The sequence below is a fragment of the Podarcis filfolensis genome (assembly GCF_964270895.1).
Source record: "Podarcis filfolensis genome assembly, chromosome: 12".
NCBI lineage: Eukaryota > Metazoa > Chordata > Lepidosauria > Squamata > Lacertidae > Podarcis > Podarcis filfolensis.
In genome coordinates, this window is record NC_139614.1 from 25,792,046 (window position 1) to 25,810,148 (window position 18,103).

At 41.3% G+C, this 18,103-nt stretch overlaps 1 protein-coding gene across 4 annotated transcripts in view; it reads right to left on the reverse strand.

Moving 5' to 3' along the window:
- Nucleotides 1-9,162: 9,162 nt before the first annotated feature.
- HDAC9 (histone deacetylase 9) overlaps nt 9,163-18,103 on the reverse strand; it is a 466,741-nt gene continuing 457,800 nt past the window's right edge. For all 4 annotated transcript variants that reach the window (XM_083578505.1, XM_083578499.1, XM_083578500.1 and 1 more), the window contains one exon: nt 9,163-11,320. In XM_083578505.1, coding sequence (XP_083434631.1) covers nt 11,281-11,320 — 40 coding nt within the window. In that variant the 3' untranslated portion in view covers nt 9,163-11,280. The remainder of the gene's footprint in view (nt 11,321-18,103) is intronic.

Below are 18,103 nucleotides of genomic sequence, written 5' to 3' on the forward strand. Positions count from 1 at the left end.
TGGCGGGGGGATATGCTGCAGTCGTGAGCAGAGGATCCATGGTTCCCCTTCCTTCCCTCCTCCGTGGTTACAACGCATGGATCCACATGGATCCTCAGGATTTTTGCAGTGGGCTACTCCTAACTCACTGTCAGATCACATGTCTGTGGCCACAGCATGAACCACAAAAATCATATATCCACTATTTCGTTTAGAATATTATTTTTCTTGTTTTCCTCCTCTAAAAACTACGTGCGTGTTATGGTCTGGTGCGTGTTATAGAGCGAAAAATACGGTAACTGTTTTTGTGATGGCAGAGAAACCAGAGACAAGCTTGCTCAGAAATTCAGTGAGACCAATCTGTCCATCCAGGAGGTTTCCTTACCTCATCTTACTGGTTCTGCAAAGAACTTCCAACTATTACCTGAGTAATAGTCTTCTGCTCTCTGTAGGTGTTTTTGGGTGCCGTTATTTGCCTTTTTTATGGATTCTGCTTCACTGATTGCTTTTTTAAGAACCTATTTTATAGCTGCCCCTCACTACAGAGGAAGGATGAGACATAACTCTTTTAAATAATAACCAAATTCTGCTGTTGGGCACAACAAAGACACTGGATAACAGGAACCCAGAATATAATATTATCACCCAGAGGTAATCTCCATCCCTTACTGTATTTCTGCAATGTGGGCTGCAACACTTTTGTCTCCAGTGCATTCCTATTAAGTTGCCCATCCTTGGAGAGTGCATTCCCCATATTGTCATTGGTCTACTCAGCAGCAACTGGACTTCTGCCAAGGTTGAGCCTATATGGGATCTATTGTCCATCTTGGGTTTAATTTCTCGTTTAACTCTCTCTTTTACCAAACAACCAAAATGATCAAAGGGCTGGAGAGACTCTTCTGTGAGGAAAGGTTGCGGCTTTCAGGAATTCCTAGTTTGGAGAAAAGGTGAGTACAGTGGTACCTCGGGTTACACACGCTTCAGGTTACATACGTTTCAGGTTACAGACTCCGCTACCCCAGAAATAGTACCTCGGGTTAAGAACTTTGCTTCAGGATGAGAACAGAAATCATGCTCCAGCAGCATGGCAGCAGCGGGAGGCCCCATTAGCTAAAGTGGTGCTTCAGGCTAAGAACAGTTTCAGGTTAGGAACAGACCTCCAGAACGAATTAAGTACTTAAACCGAGGTACCACTGTAAAAGGTGACATGATAGAAGTTAACAAAATAATGAATGGCATGGAGAGAGTGGATAAAGGATGCCACAGTCTTCCACCTTTGAGTAACTGCTGCAGTGTTTCCTTCCCAATCACATATGTTTTGAGTGCGTACTGAGCTGCAGCCCAGAAATTTGCCCATTCCATTGCTATGATTCCCAAGATAGTAATATCACACCAACACCAAATCCCATATGTTTCTATTGAAGATGAAGAAAGTTGGGGGCACATCATCCTTATCATGCCCCCCCCACAGGAGCAAAAATAAATAAATAATACCAGTCCATTACCCCCTAACAATAAGCAGAGCTTCCCCTCATTGCCTTCCCAGTTTTTGCCACATAGCCCTGGTTTCAATTCTCTTTGCGTAACTACTTGCAAAAAAAATATCAGTTGATGTAATTTCGCAGAAGGAAGCCTCTGCACTCCCCACCCACCCCTTTCCTGGTAAACGCTAGCTTCCCATTGAAGATTTCTCACCCACTTCTGATTTTTGCATCACAATCTGAGGCCTTTTGTAACACTGAATTCTGACTTCTTAAATAACCACTTTGTAGCTTGGGCTACGGAGGATGAAATGAAGGCGCCATGTTCTGTGCCTGCGTTTTTTTCCACGCACGTCTTCCTATGGCTTTCCATACATTTGGGAGAGGGCGGGGTGGGAAACAATAGTTCAAAGGGAGCCAATATTTGTAGTGGAAACTAAATAAAATCAGATGGGAATAAGCAACGGCAGGGTAAGGGGAAAACAAATTTCAGTCAGCCAAGCTGGTTCTCACTCTTAACCTCAGTTTGAAGTTAAAGAGAATTTGATTGTTAAATGATGTCTTCCGTTGACTTCATAAGATTTTCGTGTGACCTCTTGGGACATATGGAACGTCTTTTCTCATATGGCTCTATTTTAGGCAACTTTTTTTTTTAAAGGAACTGAAATATTAGCGTGGCATGTGATGAACAGCCTCTTATCATATGAAATGCAGCTAATGGTTTCTTTCTTTCTCTTCCTTATCCCTTCTTCTTATTAGTAATAACAGGGCCAAATGAAATCACACCATAATGTTGTATAAACATCAAGCTGACATCTTTGGGATCTGGAATTGGTGTGCCTTCCTTTCTATCCCATTTAACATGGCATCAATGCATATTTTGACAAGGTGCTGAGTAGTCTTTCAAGCATGTGAAAACCACTGGGTGCCCATGCATCCTCATCATCATTTAGACTAACCTGTCTCAAAGGGTTGTTGTGGGCAGAAAGCATTGCTCTCTGAATTTGCACAGTCAGATCTGATTGGCTACATGATGTTATAGTTTCATTGCAGATGAGCTCTGGTTGGCTACTATTATACAGTCAACCAAACAATGTCAATGATTTAAAATGACAGGGTCATAACAGCTAATGAGTGGGACACAGAACATACACACACAAAAACGTGGAAAGGTAAGATTTGTGTTTGGGGAGAGGAAAATATTCCAGACCCCATTTCAGCTCAATCTCCCTTTCATACCACAAATGTGCATTTGCATACACCCAATGAAAATGTGATAAATAATAATTATTCTATTTTAAATATATTATTAATTAGTAAGCTTATTCATTACCTTATACTGATCATCTCTAGATTATTTACAATGCAAGAAACATATATCAACTGTGGCAGTGTTTTTTTTCTGGAGGGACACGGGGGTACGCATATCCCTAAACATTTTGTGAATCTAAATTTGGCCTCATTAAGGGGCAGTATTTCAATATGAGTAGGAAAATGAGAGTACACCAAACCTTTTTTTTAAAGGAAAAAGGACAGACTGCTAGCATATATAGACTCAAATCAAGTGCATGTCATGGGCACAGAAACGTAACACTGGGCTGAGTTAATTAGCAGTCACAGAGGTCTTCCTCCTTCAATGGCCATGATTTGGTCAGAGACAGCACACTTCCTTTGTGCAGCAAACCTTTGGCCCTCCAGATGTTGCTGAACCACAACTCTCATCAGCAAGTCCCATCAATGGCCAGGGATGATGGGAGTTCTAGTTCAGCAACATCTGGAAGGCCAAAGGTCCTCCACACTTGCTGTAGATCCCACCCTTCTCTACACATCAGGAGATTTAGCAAGAGGCCTGGCTTGTCTTTAATACAGCAGAGCTTCCTTAGGAAGAGCTCGGTTACTCCAATCTCAACATCAATATTTCCCAGCATTCCACAAATCAAGTCAGTGCCCTCTGATGAATGGCAAGGAGATATCCTGAGGCATGCACCTGCTAGAAGAGGAGTAGATAATGTGGTGCCTACAGATGCTTTGGAGTACTACTCCCATCATCCTTGGTCATCGACCATGTTGACTGAGGATGGATAGAAGTTGCACTCCCAAACATCTGGAAGGCTCCATGTTGGCTGCCTCTGAGCTAGAAAGCAGAATGGTAGTATCTGAAGCCCTGGGAAACTGCCCAGCCCCACATGGATCTGATGCGAAGGAACATAATCCCTCCCATATAATGGTTCATCATAGTTTAACTATTGATATACAAACTCCTTATTATGGGGGGCGGAAGCCACAGATTTTATAATGGTGGAGATGTGTTGTTGACACATAATACAAAGAGAAAGCAGGAAGTGTAGGTCACTTCTGCTTCCTGTTGCTGCCTTTTGTAACAACCAAAGCAGCTTAGTAAGTTCTTGGGTTAAGAACTTAATTTGTTCCGGAGGTCCGTTCTTAACCTGAAACTGTTCTTAACCTGAGGTACCACTTTAACTAATGGGGCCTCCCACTGCCGGCGCGTGATTTCTGTTCTCATCCTGAAGTAAAGTTCTTAACCAGAGGTACTATTTCTGGGTTAGCGGAGTCTGTAACCTGAAGCGTCTGTAAACTGAAGCATCTGTAACCCAAGGTACCACTGTATTGGCTTTCCATTGCTGCAGCAGTGAAAATGCAATCCCTAGTGTTGATTCATGCTGTTCATGCCTAGAGTTTTCATAATGCCATATTCCATTTAAAATTATGGGCCGTTACTTCACAATTCCATTGCAAATGGTGGCGATGTTTGAATAACATGCTACAGTCTCATGTTTCCTTATTTTTTTATGGGCTGTTTCATCCCATCCCATCCCTGTTTAGGAAAACAGGAGCATGTTAAGGGTATATATGTACCATGTGTATATAGCTATAGCTATAGTTAGATATGCTGCCCACATTACTAGACTTCTAGCATTTTCTTCCTACATTCCATGCAACAGGATGTATGATGATGCAGTTCCCTATTTACTGGGGATAACTAGCTAGCTAGCAACTTTTATATGGCTTCTCATAGAAGAATGCTTGTAGAGAACAAAATGTGAGTTTCTTTTTAATGAATCATATCCTGCCATGTCCTTGTTTATTAGACCTATCTCATTTTCAGAACAACCTCCAGTAAACCCAGAGGAGATCATTTTGACTGTGCACAAATGCAGGAACAAATCAACAAAACATATGAAATCAAATAATTCAAATTCATTAATGTGTGTGGGTTTTCTTTTAAAGATCTGGTGTTCCAGATGTCAGCCCTTGAATGGGATTTTGATGAATATATCTAAGTATGTATGGAGCATTTTTCCACCAAAAGATCCACAAGTCACCAACATCTCGCATGAGAGGGACGTTCTGCCAGATGAAGAGGTCAAACTTTTTCAAAGTTTTGCAGTTACACACCTCAAGGTGTAGAAATCAAACACTGTGTGCAAGCAAGATGTTCTTAGCATGGGCAGTGCCAGGGGTGTGTGTGTGAAGGAGGGAAGTTCCCTCCTGCCCAAAAACTTGCTTCCCCTTGCCCTCACATTGTTGGGCTCTTGTTATTAACATGTGAGACACAACTCACCCATCTAGAAATATCCTTTGCCCCTTCTCCTTCTCCCCAAATTTTTTTCTGCTGCCACCACTGGTTCTTGACGAGACACCATTTTTCAAATGGAGAGAAAGGAAGTCTGGTTGGGCCCTGACACAGTGGCAAAAGAAACCGAACTAAGCATAAAATCGGAGCTCAAAGTTGCCGTCTTTAGATCTGCATAGTTTTCTTTTTCTTTCTGTGGTTTTTTAGGTTGACAAGTATCATTAGTTTCAGATTAATGCTCATGGTTCTTTTTTTTATGCACTCCAGCTTGATGGTGCTCAGAGACATTATATTTTAAGAGCTAAATCCCAACAATTCAACGAGGGTGGCAAGATCAGATGCTACTTCCGAAACTTCTATTTCACCCAGGTCCCCCCCCCTTTCAAGTGGATTCTTAATATATTTATATATTAAAAAAGGAGAGACAAACATCAAATGTTCTTATTTCAAACAGGTTTTTTTTAATGCGCACAAGAATGAGAGTATAGCCAAATAATTATACAAAACACAAGACCAAAGGAACCCCCACCCCCGCTTTCAGCCTGATTGAAGACTACATCAAGCAATCCCAAAGCCTACATATTTACAACAGACAAAGATTTGGAGCACAATATGACTTTCAGTTATTCACTGGATGCTCTCAGATACAAAAACGTATCAGGAATAATAATGAGAATAATGCTCTACAGGTTCCTCCTTGTCATACCAAGATGATTCCTTTTAGTGCCTTTTATAGTACCCTAGATGAGCTTTGCTCAGTTAAAACTTTCCCAGTGGCAGTGAAGCCTTTGTGCCTTATCTGATGAGGTGTTAAATGCACATATGAGTTTTGCATGTTTTTTTTTAAACTCACAAAATGATATCTGTGGTAGGGCCTGACCAAGACTGGGACTGCAGTGTGTGGGTGGGGAGTAGGGATAGAGGAGAAAATTGATTCCGTGTGCATTTCAGCTGACTCTATCAAATCCACACTTTCCAAAGCAGTATGAGAACCACAACACCATTATTCTTCCAAGTTCACACTTATCTGAATTTTGCGATGCAATTCTCCAACCAAACATTGCTTACACAAGTGGATTATTTTAGGGGAGGTGTGCATAAAAATGAACTCAAAAACACATATCAGAGAAGTTGTTTGCAAAAGGGTGTGCATTAGTCAATACAGCATATAAAAATGTGTTTGTTAAGAGACATTCGCACTAAAACGCCGATGAATTTTCATGAGGATTTGTGTGCTTTTGTTTTGTTGTGTTATTTTTTAAAAAATACAAGTTGTTGCAAAATGTGGAGAACTGAATATAAGACATGAAAAACGAGAAACAGAAAGAACCAACAATGACAATGAAGTCACCCCCACAGACCAACTTGGGACACCTAAGGATTTTGTTCCTTGGGTGACCTGAGGTGGTTTGTGGAGCTGGAATTCCAGAATAGAACAGCAGTGGGAGAGCACTGACAGATCCTTCCATCCCTAGAGTGGAGGGAACTTTCACCGGTGTCAATGGCAACCCCAATCTGAAGGAAAATAACCATTAGGGAAGGGGGAGATTTTAATTGGGTCTGTTGTGCAGGAAGAAACCTATGTGTTGTGTCCCTGTCCCTGATTGGGAGCCTCCATGGCTGCTATTTTTATAGTCTCATCTGGTTTGGCCCTTGAATAGTAGGCAAAATATACTCCCTCCCCACCTAGGTTTACCTTATAATGGAAGCTGCGGGAGGCAAGGGTGAATTAGGGAGTCAATGTTGACTTTACTTTTCCATATCAAGTGATCTTATAGTAAGCAGATGCTTTTTTAAAAAAATAAATGGCATATTTTAAAATAGCTTTGCAACAGAAAAAATAATGAGAGAGATGGATTATTCTTTTTTAAAATAGTGATTTAAAAAGTTCATCAAAGTCTATGGAAAGATTCTGGGGATAGAAAGGGCTGCTGTGTATCTAAATTGTCACTTCTGCTTTGCATCTTAAACTCAGCTCTTCCAGAATTCAAGCACTTCAGTTTAACTCACTCATATGAATCCTATTCATCGCAGCCCAGTCAATATCATGAGACGCTTGAGGACCAGACCAGATGAGATGTGGGGGATCAGTGGATCAGTGATTGGATTGCCTGGTGTTTTAATATGAACAAAGCACAGCTGTGGGACCACCCCAAATTGGATTGCCGGAGGGGATCTGAGGGAGGGGGGGTCTTAACTCTTTCCCTGACCTTGCGCCAATGTAAACTAGGCCCCTTTCAAGCTGCCTTAAAAACTTGTCCCACCCTCTCCAATTGGAACTCACATGTGGGGAAATATCATGCCCTGCACCCAGCCCTGTGGTCCCAACTCCATTTCCAGGAGAAGCTCTGTAACTACTTCTAAGTTGAAAACGATGGGAACCCAGATCACTCTCGTCTGTTTTGATCCTGTCTTGAAAGTCTGCAATAGGTGTGTCGGAAGTGGTTTGAATAGGGATCACTGTTCATGGTCTGTGCACTCATCCTTTTTGCTCCCCCTTTTCGGGGTCCTCCCCCCAAAAGAAAACACCTGCAAAGGCTGTTTGATCAGAAGGAACTGCACAATGGAAAAAACCTGTGGACACACTACAGTTCCTTTCAACTGCCTTTTAAAAAAACTGTTGTCTGTCTCCGAGCTCTAGCTGGCGTCAGCTACATTTGGATCTGGCTGCGTGTCACTCGCTTACTGCAGATGCGCACGCCAGCCTGGAATGTAATAAATACCGTTGCGAAGAAGCGTGGATAGGATTTTGCAGCCTTAATGTTGCATCAGTGCAGTACTTTAAGAGAGTATTGCACACACACACACACACACACACACACACACACCACATAAGTGTATGGTGTAAGTGAAAACTTCTGTACTTATTATGGGGCATTTATTCTTCTTGCAATTAATGGCACAATATTTTGCATTCTTATGTACTGCTTTTTCTTTATTGTCTGAAAGTGCTTCTCTGTTATAGCTGGCTAACTTAGAACCACATACAGTAATGTATTCAAGGGACAACAATGATATCCCTCTCTCTCCCACCTAGAACTGATCCAGTTTGCTATGTCCTTGCAACTGACTTACTTGTGACCAACATAGTTTTAAAGGGGCATAGCCTGATCCTATGCATGGAAGTCAATCCATTACTTTAATTCTCTAATGCTTCTGCCTCCATAAAGTTTCAACATCAAACAAGCATATCAACAGGCACCAGAACTACATGCATGAACTTTTCTCCTCCGAAAGGTTCAGAATACAACTTGGAGGCAGCCGAAAGCATTTCTGTATGTGCAACGTTTGGGGCTTCAAAAATAATAAGAGGAGATTCGTTGGCTGGTGTTTTCTTTTGCTTGCTGTATTTAAACGGTTTCCTTATCACAAGCACATCCTGATATCACATGAAGCTCCCAGTAACCCAGATTGATGACCATGAATCCCTGGCCCATATCAAGGCGGAAGGGCAGTAGCTCAGTCTCTGCTTTGCCTGCAGGAAGGTCCCAGGTACATCATCACCTGGTAGGGCTGGGGAAGACCTTTTCCTAAAGACCTAGTGAGCCACTGCCAAGACATTTTATGCAATACTGAGCTAGGTGAACTAACCCAGAGACTGAATACAAGGCACTTTTCTGTGCTCTTAACTTGTTTAGCTGAAGCAGTGTTGCAGCAGCTAGTGTTCCTAGACTGTGGCTTTGACATTGCTGTTCAACTTAGCTTTAGCATGGCAAAATGAGGATGCGTTACACACAGCCATGTGTGAAATCGAAAGAGGAGTCTGGCTTACAGTCAGATAATAAACGCATGTTTACTCGGAAGGAATTCCTCCTGCATTCAACAGAACTTACTCCTGCTTTGTTTTGGCACAGTTTCGCAAAGTATCTGTAATAAGCCGAGTGCTCTGCAGCTAAAACAGGCACATTTCCACACTAGAAAATTAAAGCTAAATGGGCAAATCTTAATTGTTCCTATTTTATCCCATTAATTTCAGATTAGGCTTCAAAAGGAAAAGAATGGATTTTAATAACTATTAAGTGGAGGTTTGCAGCACTTGCGTGTAAAATATGATGCCACAAGTTTAAACCATGAAAGTCAAATAATAAACACCATTAGGCATGGTGGTTGATTTTTCATGAAGCATTGTTTATAGGACGACTATTAGACAATTGGAGTAATTTGTCAAGTACGATCATTCAGAGAAGCAGTTAGAACATACTGCCTTACAAATGTAATCCTATTGGAATCAAAGCACTAGAGTCAATATCCATTTCCAGATAGTTTAAAGTTCTTCAGATTACTTGCAATAGTCAGGAAAACTGGAGTTGGATGATAAAGCTTTGAGGAGGGTTTGATTTTTCAAATAATGAGTTGTAAATGCCCATCTTATCATAACACTTTCATAAAGACATGTTCAACCGGGCTGAATTCTCCTCCAACTTCCTATTTCAAGCACCGTCTCAAATTTCCAAGTTATATCAAACAGTTTCCATATAAGAAGGAAACAGTCTTTCAAATTAAAATGTTAATTGTAAACAAACCTAAACACATTGCGGGGGTGAAGGTGGGGAGAGAATGCAGGCCGCCTATATAACAAAAGAGAATTATATAATTCCATTTGAGTGAAATCTTTCATCTTTGATTTACAGGTTTGAGTCTGCTGTAACTCAAACCACATTTGTTCCATATCTTTCATACCACAGCTTTCCCTAAAATCTTGTTCTAATTAAGGTCCCTTTCAGATTTCTGAATAAAAAGCATGACAGTGTTCATTTATGGCTTTAATGTATCCTTTGAGCTTGGAAAATATATAGAAGAAGAGCATCACTTGCCGTTCAAACAAAGGGAGGCTCTCGGATACTGAAAAATGGAATGATGGAAGGTAGAGAATAATGCACTGTGTTCTTTAGATGTGTGTGTGTGTGTGTGTGTGTGTGTCGGGGGGGGGGAGAGGGTACAAACAGCTACTGTAACTCCTCTATCACTATTTGCATCCCTTAAAAATTCTCCGATTCTGAATAAGTGCTATTTCCCTTTCTGTGACAATAAGGCAACATGTGTGAGAGTTTTAAACTTTCATTATCAGCAAAAGGCACAGTTCGTCATGCATCCAGTTACCCACTATACTGGAAGGAGAAAAATAAATAACAGGAGACACCTCTTGGATTGTTGTTGTTTTTTTAGTACTAGGATCCAACCCTTGAAAAGCCTCAAAAAGAAAAGAACATCTGATGCTCTGATCAGGTTTAAAAACAAGGAATCTGCAGAAGCACCCAAGCCTTGAGGGAAATGCAGGAAGGTCCCTTCTGCTTGCTTGCCTTGAAGCTGGAGCCGAGCAACAGCTTAAAGCAAGGTAAGGGCAGGGGATTTTTGTGTGAGAGCTAACTGGAATATCTTGCAAGCATATACTGACTAGCTGATATCAGCTCCAAACTGAGCAGCATTCTCCCGGAGTCAAACCACCACGCTCTCTCTCTCTCTCTCCTTGCGGAGAGTGTTTTGTTGCACGGGTTTATAAAATGCCACATGAAAAGTGAGAGAACAGAAAGCAAAATAACCCCCCCCAAAAGAGAGGAATGGGGCTAACTTAAAAGAGCAATGTTGCACATTTCATTAGGGGACAGCTGAAAAGCAGTGGAGCAGAGCTCTCTTTCGGCTGAGTCCTCCTGACTCAGCATTTAAAAAATGGCACTACAGAGGAACGGCCCACTGTTTCATTACACCGGGAGCATTAAACCAATCCTATCGACTCTTTTGACAATGTGAAGAAAAACAAAACCCGATCCAGTAAGACATGTTCAAAATGTCAGAAGCGGTGGGATTTGTGACACTATTTTGTTCCTCCCCTTGATGTTTCTCAGGCTGCTTTCAATTTCCCTCGGCAACCATAGCTGAGAATGTAGAATTGCTTTAATGTTTCTATTCTACCATTTAGGTCGGCAAGTGGATCACACAGCACACAAAAGCAGGCTCTAGGCTCAGGCTCGCTTTGCAAGCTCTGGTTCCCTGTAACTTTAGAATGGCAGCGGTTACATCGAAGGAGTCTCGGAAGAGCCTTTTAAGTCCATCCAACGAACAAGTGAAGCTGCTGTTCAGAATTCTGTGCCCAGTGTTTATGCTCCATCTGATCTCTGCCACCCAAGCAGCAGACAAGACATGTCTAAGGGTGCTTTTTTGGGGTAAGAGGAGGGGGAAATACACAATGATGTCACACACAGGAAATATCAGAGAGAACTTGGCATTTCACAAGGCTGGCTCTTCTTCCATAGGCTCGCCGGCAGCTCTAGAAAAATAAACAGGCAATCAGAATATGGAACCAGAGTACACAATGACATTGTAGATTTTCATGCATAATCAAAGCTGATTTTTCAGCTCTCCCCCATGTTTATTTGTATTCTTCAGCTATCCATAAATAAAAATTTCTTTCCTAGGAAGTATAAACAAATGTCAAGTGGAAAAACATTTTTGTTCCAAGCAATCACTGCAAAAGGTTCCTGTTTATATTAAAATTGTCAGAATATTTTATAACTTTAGGTTCAGAAATGCACATGCTTTGTGTCAGCAAAATCAGAAAATTTAAATGGAGGGAAAGGTGCAAGCCCACCATCTCTCCTTCTTTCCCTCTAATTTATCCAATTTAACGACAGAGAATACCCTCTTCAAAATCAGGTAACGCATAAGGAATGTAGTAGAGTTTCCAAGTCATCTTGGTCGCACTGCTTCTCTTTCAAGACCCTGTTGGCTGCTTGCCTGCCTAAAACTTCCGAGCTCCAATTCTGAATTTGATTAGCAGACTGCTGCCATAAAGCAGGTATCTAATAATAATAAATAATCTGATTATGCACATCGTCTTTATTAGGAATCACCTGGGAGACAGCCAACAGGCTGAACTAAATTGGCTGTTGGGAATGTAAAAACAGAGAAGACAAAGTATTTCTTCCCCCGCCCCCTCCTGATTGCTCTGGAGAGTAAAGAATGAGAGATTATTTTTAAAAACTACGTTGCCGACAGAATGAGAAATCAGATAATATGTGAATCTAATCCTACAGCAATGCTTGAGAACAAGCACACACACACAGAAAGAGAGAGAGAGAGAGAGAGAGAGAGAGAGAGAGAGAGAGAGAGAGAGAGATAGTTTGTTACTGCTGGATGCCCATTTCCAGGGAAATTGCAAATACCATGGGGGAATTTATTAACATCCAAAATATTTACCATTGTAGCTTGCTTTGTGTTCCTTGAATTGCTGCAAGAAGGAAACTAGGGTGTTCCCCCCCCCCCCCCATGGACAAGCATGTGCCTGGTGCAATGGTGATTCTTTCATGTTGTGCATGATGTGTCACGGTCCTCACACAAGTTTGACTAATGGCAGATAGCCCTACTCTGCTAGGAATAATATTGAGGGACTCACACAAGGGAGCCTTGTTTTTATGTCTGCAAGTGATACAGAATGACTTTTTTTTTTTTACATTGGTTTGATGTTTCCTTTACATGAATGTAAGATACGTTAAGGAGTGCAAATAGCTACCTAACATACGTAACTTACATTAAACAGTGGACAGCAAGGTCAATAACATATTATTTACAGGAAACTGAACTGCAATGGAATAGAAACAGGGCTGAATGTGATTAATTGACTGCCAGTTTGTTCCTGGGCTCAATTCAAGGTGCTCATGTTAGTGTTTAAAGCCCTAACATGACTTAAGACCCAAATATCTGAGAGACTACTTCCATCTCTACAGACGCTCACAGAATGACCCTCACAGAAAAGCAGGGGGGGCCTTCTTGATAGTTCCACTTCCCTTAGAATTTTTGGGTTGTGTGGCCTGGGAGAGGGCATTTTCTGTGGGGTTCCCTCAAATTTCCCTTGCCACCTGAGATGAGTGTTTTCAGGACCTGCTTTCCTGTGACTGTAATCTGTTTTAACTGTACTTAATTCTGAATTTTAAATTGTTCTAATCCATCCTGGAACCTGCTGTTGAAAGGCAGGTAATCAATTAATAATACAGTAATAATAATCAATTAATAATACAGTAATAATAATCAATTAATAATACAGTAATAATAATCAATTAATAATACAGTAGTAATAATAATATCCGTTGGAATGGAAATCCCTGCCTCCTTACATCCCTAAAAACAGGTTTACGAAAAACAGTCTCAAAGCCAGCAGTACTGTTAGGAAAAGGTGGCCTTGACTGGGTAAGTAGGTAGATGTGTTGATCCATTATTTTAGTTATAGATGTCTATTTATCATCTGTCTATACAAACAGCCCTCCTCCAGTGCTTTGCATAATATACAATATATTAGGTCCATCATGATACCAGTATTATGCATAGCTACCTGAGTGTCAGGTCCGATGAGCACAGTGCTGCATCCTTCTGACTGCATAGGTTCAAATAAAACAAACTGTGTTTTCAAAGGAAATATTCAACCAGCTGAAATGCAACCTCTAGCTTTTACTCAGAAATACAAATAGGCTTGCTGATCAGAAGGTTGGTGGTTTGAATCCCTGTGACAGAGTGAGCTCCCGTTGCTCTGTTCCAGCTTCTACCAACCTAGCAGTTTGAAAGTACATCAGGGCAAGTAGATAAATAGGTACTGCTGCAGCAGGAAGGTAAACAGCATTTCCGTGTGCTCTGGTTTCCGTCACAGTGTTCCATTGCGCCAGAAGCGGTTTAGTCATGCTGGCCACATGACCTGGAAAGCTGTCTGTGGACAAATGCCATCTCCCTCGGCCTGAAGCGAGATAAGCACCACAACCCCATAGTCACCTTGACTGGACTTAACTGTCCAGGGGTCCTTTACCTTTTACCTTTTGCAAACAAATAATGCAAAAAAAGGGAAGAAGTTTCTATTGAAACTTCCAAGAGTCAGAACCTCTTCCTCTACGCTAAACTGTTACAAACAAACTTCAAAGTCCTATTATTATCTTATTCAGTTGTTGGAGCAAGGACAGTCCATCAAATTACTCTGGTGCTGTGGCAGACAATATCAGCGCTACCATTCTGTCTCCACAGCAGCATTGATATATCTAGATCTATTCTCAATGAGAGCAGAAGCTAGCAACGCCCGATGGTACCTAACTTCCCTTGAAAACCAAGTGATGTGATCAAAACCTATAGTGCCTGACTTAGCAGGCATGTGAAATATAAACACAACAGTGAAATTTCTATAACAGCTGTTAAGCATAATACAGCACAGCACCGAATGTTGTTCATTTTTTGGCACTTGTTTTGGAGAAAATGCATAGCTCATTTGCAGCATAACACTTTCTCATTATAAAGCTAAGCCTATCCTTGTATTTTTCTTGGTATCCTGGGTTCTGTAGATAAATTGTTGGACTTGGATCTTGGAAATGTCCATTAAAATTCCAGCTAAGATTCACTTGGACAAATTGCAACATCTCAAAGCTGGTTCTGCATCTGTAAAATGGAAGTAAGAGCAGCTTCCCTTAACATAGAAAGAAAAGGATTGCCTTGCTGGAGTGATCTAAACCACCATTTTGTTTCCAATAGTTGTCAACTGGATGACTATGTAAATTCAGCTGATGGCCACCCCTCCCTTCCTGTTGCCCCTAGCATAGGGTTGTTGTTGTTGTTATTGTTTAGTAGTTCAGTCGTGTCCAACTCTTTGTGACCCCATGGACCAGCGCACGCCAGGCACTCCTGTCTTCCACTGCCTCCCGCAGTTTGGTCAGACTCATGTTGGTAGACTATGTTCATGTGCTCCCTTGGTATTGTGAGCAACAACAAAATGCAGATGGGGCCATCCCTACAATGTTCTGTCACTAGTGTTGAAGTAAGATTCAGCTGCATGCCCACTTCTCTTCTGCACATGGAATGGGAGAGGGAATCATCCTGTCTTTTGCCACAGGCAACAAAATATATTGGAGGCAGTAAAGACCGTAAAGCAGTTTTATTTATATATCAGGGATGAGTAACTTGGGTCCCTCTAGTTGTTCCTAGACTGTAGCTCACATCAGCCTTGGCCCCTGGCCATGTTGGCTGGGACTGATGGGAGATGTAGTCTAGCAACATCTGGAGGGCCCAGGTTCTTCATCCCTGAGATATATTTATATATTTGGGTAGGATTTTTATGTTGTATCACTTCATCTGCCCCCAGAATAGCCTAAATTGGAAAGCATGCAAAGGCAAGCTCCCATGCCGTTTCCAAAGTCAGTGATTATTTGGATATAGCTCTTGGTCCGACGCAAGGCTCTAATCAGTCTGGTGTAATCTCATTTCCAAAAAGGAATGGGTACTTATCAGCACATATGATGCGCAGGGCATTACAGGGCCATGGCTGCTGTTTACGGATCAATCTTTTCATTTAAATCAATCGTAGCCTCATTTTCAGCCCTTTTCTTTCATCTTGAACCAACCCCATCTCTCTTCCCTTTTCCCTCCCCCCTCTCTTGACAATTTCAATTAAGTTCCGAACGTAGAGAGCTCTCACGAACATAGAAAGCTCTGCTTTACCAAACAAAACGTTAAAACACCCAGAAAATCACAGCTTCCCCCTGAAGCCTGCTCCATTTGGCATGTCAGAACAAATCAAAATGAAATAACTGTTTACTCGATGATGTCACTTTAGCAAAAAGGAAGAACAAGAGGGAGAGAGAGAGAGAGAGAGAGAGAGAGAGAGAGAGAGAGAGAGGTGCTCAGCCAAACCATTCTCTTTCTTCTCTTGGTGGTAAATGAGTCAGATATTAGTTGGCCAGGGAAAGAGATGCTTTGTTCAAACTCTGAAATGGAAATGAATCATGCTACTCAGCGCACCAATATAACCTCCAATATAATTGGCAAGTCTTTTGCAAGGAGAATGTTTTTCTCACCAAACACACACACGCACATACACAACCCAAGACCACGTTCTGGATAACAGATGTCAACTAATCAATCAGAACACAGGGCTGGGTTTTCCTGTTTGAAGTGAGTGTTTTTTGTGTGCTGGCGAATAACACTGAACATCATGGGATGCCTTGCTGACAGTTCTTAACTGAGAGGAACCCTGGAGGAAATGGGAGAATGCTGTTGTCTATCATTGGAATGTGCCTTATATCTAGTTGCACTATGATGGGTTCTTTGTGAAGACTGAATGACGACGTGAAGCACAGCAATTTGGGGTCCTTTCTCTTCCAGCCCCCAGTGCAATGCCAATAACCCCCCCCCAAGAGTCAGATCAGGGCCCCCACAAAGCCTTATGTTGCTTTGTTGCTTTTGTCTGCTGCTGTACCTTTTTCGCTCTATGCTTTCCAATATCTCTGTGCTTGCCTAGGTGCAGTTTCCCATTTTGCAAGAAATGAGGCTGTCCAAACGTTCCTTGTGGAGCACTAAACAGCGCTACATGATGGTGATGATGATAGTGGTGATGATGGTGATGCACAGCAGTGGAGGATATTTTTAAAAGTTAAGTGTTTTTTTAAATTAAAAAAAATCACATATTGCTCTGCTTTACCACGGCAACAAAAACTCACAGCTCTTCAGAACTCCACAGGCAACATTTGGACAGTCACGCACTGTAAGGCCCATTGGAAGCTTGTAAGGCTGGGGCAATGGATACAGGGCATAACATAGGAATAACAATGGATACAGGGCATAACTCTGGAAGAATGATTTGGAATTTACTGCATGTTATACTTTGAAAGAGGAATTATATGAAAATGATGCACAGATGGTATTTAACCCCAAGTAGGTTGGTTAAGATGTACAAAGTTGGATCAGATCTGTGTTGGAAATGCAGGGAAACAGAAGGAACATTTTTCACATGTGGTGGACATGTAAAATGGTTAAAGGCTATTGGGAAATAATCTACAAGGAGTTTAAAAAAATGTTTAAAACAACGTTCTCCAAAAACCCGAGGCCTTTTTGTTAGGAATACTTCAGTCTGAAGTTCCTGGTTGTTAGAAAAAAAATATTTATGTACGCAACCACAGCAGCTTGAATTTTGCTAGCCCAAAGATGGAAAGTGAGTATGATCCCTAGTAAGGAAGACTGGTGACTTAAGATGATAGAATTTGCGGAAGCAGCAGGTTTAACTTACAGAATAAGAAAGCAAGAAGAATCTTTATTCAAAATGGGGTGGAATTTTTTTGCTGAATATTTAGAAAATAATTGTGTACAATTGAAAACACTGGTAGCATTTAGATAAATTCAACAGTATGGTAAATATTTGAAGGATGTAAAATGCAGAAACAATTAGATTGGCCCCCCGGCCAGTAAAGTGAGTTGAGCGCCGCAACCCCAGAGTCATTCGCAACTGAACTTAACGGTCAGGGGTCCTTTACCTTTTTATAGTAAAATATGCAGGAATGATATAAGTAAAATGAACCATGAAAGGAAAGGAGGGAAGTCAATTGTTACATGGTATTATGTAAAATGTTTATTTTGAGGTGTATAAACTGAAAAATTAATTTAAAAAAATATAAAAAAAGAAAGCTTGTAAGGCTGGAGTGACGGTGAAAGTTAAAATAGCATTGAGGCATTAATACACACCACTCAATCGCCTCCGAATTATGTTAAGATAGGAAAAAGCATGAGGCAACACACCCTCACTCCCCACCTCAAAAATATGAAACTTGTATGGATTTTGGCCAAAGAAAAATATTACCTTAAGTGGGATTATGGGAGAAAGTGAATCCTTTTACAGTTCAAGATGATGAATGTCTACTGATTTCAGTACAGTGGTACCTCGGGTTACATACGCTTCAGGTTACATACGCTTCAGGTTACAGACTCCGCTAACCCAGAAATATTACCTTGGGTTAAGAACTTTGCTTCAGGATGAGAACAGAAACCGGGCTCTGGCAGTGCAGCGGCAGCAGGAGGCCCCATTAGCTAAAGTGGTGCTTCAGGTTAAGAACAGTTTCAGGTTAAGAACGGACCTCCGGAACGAATTAAGTACTTAACCCGAGGTACCACTGTACAGACTGAGGAGATGAGATGAATCTGGAAACTGAACTACTGAATTCACGTGATGATGTGCCCTTGTGTCTTTATTTCTCTCATTTTCTTCAACTCCAGTCTTCATTTCAATTTGTGTGGTTGTTTTCCTTTCTTTCTTTCT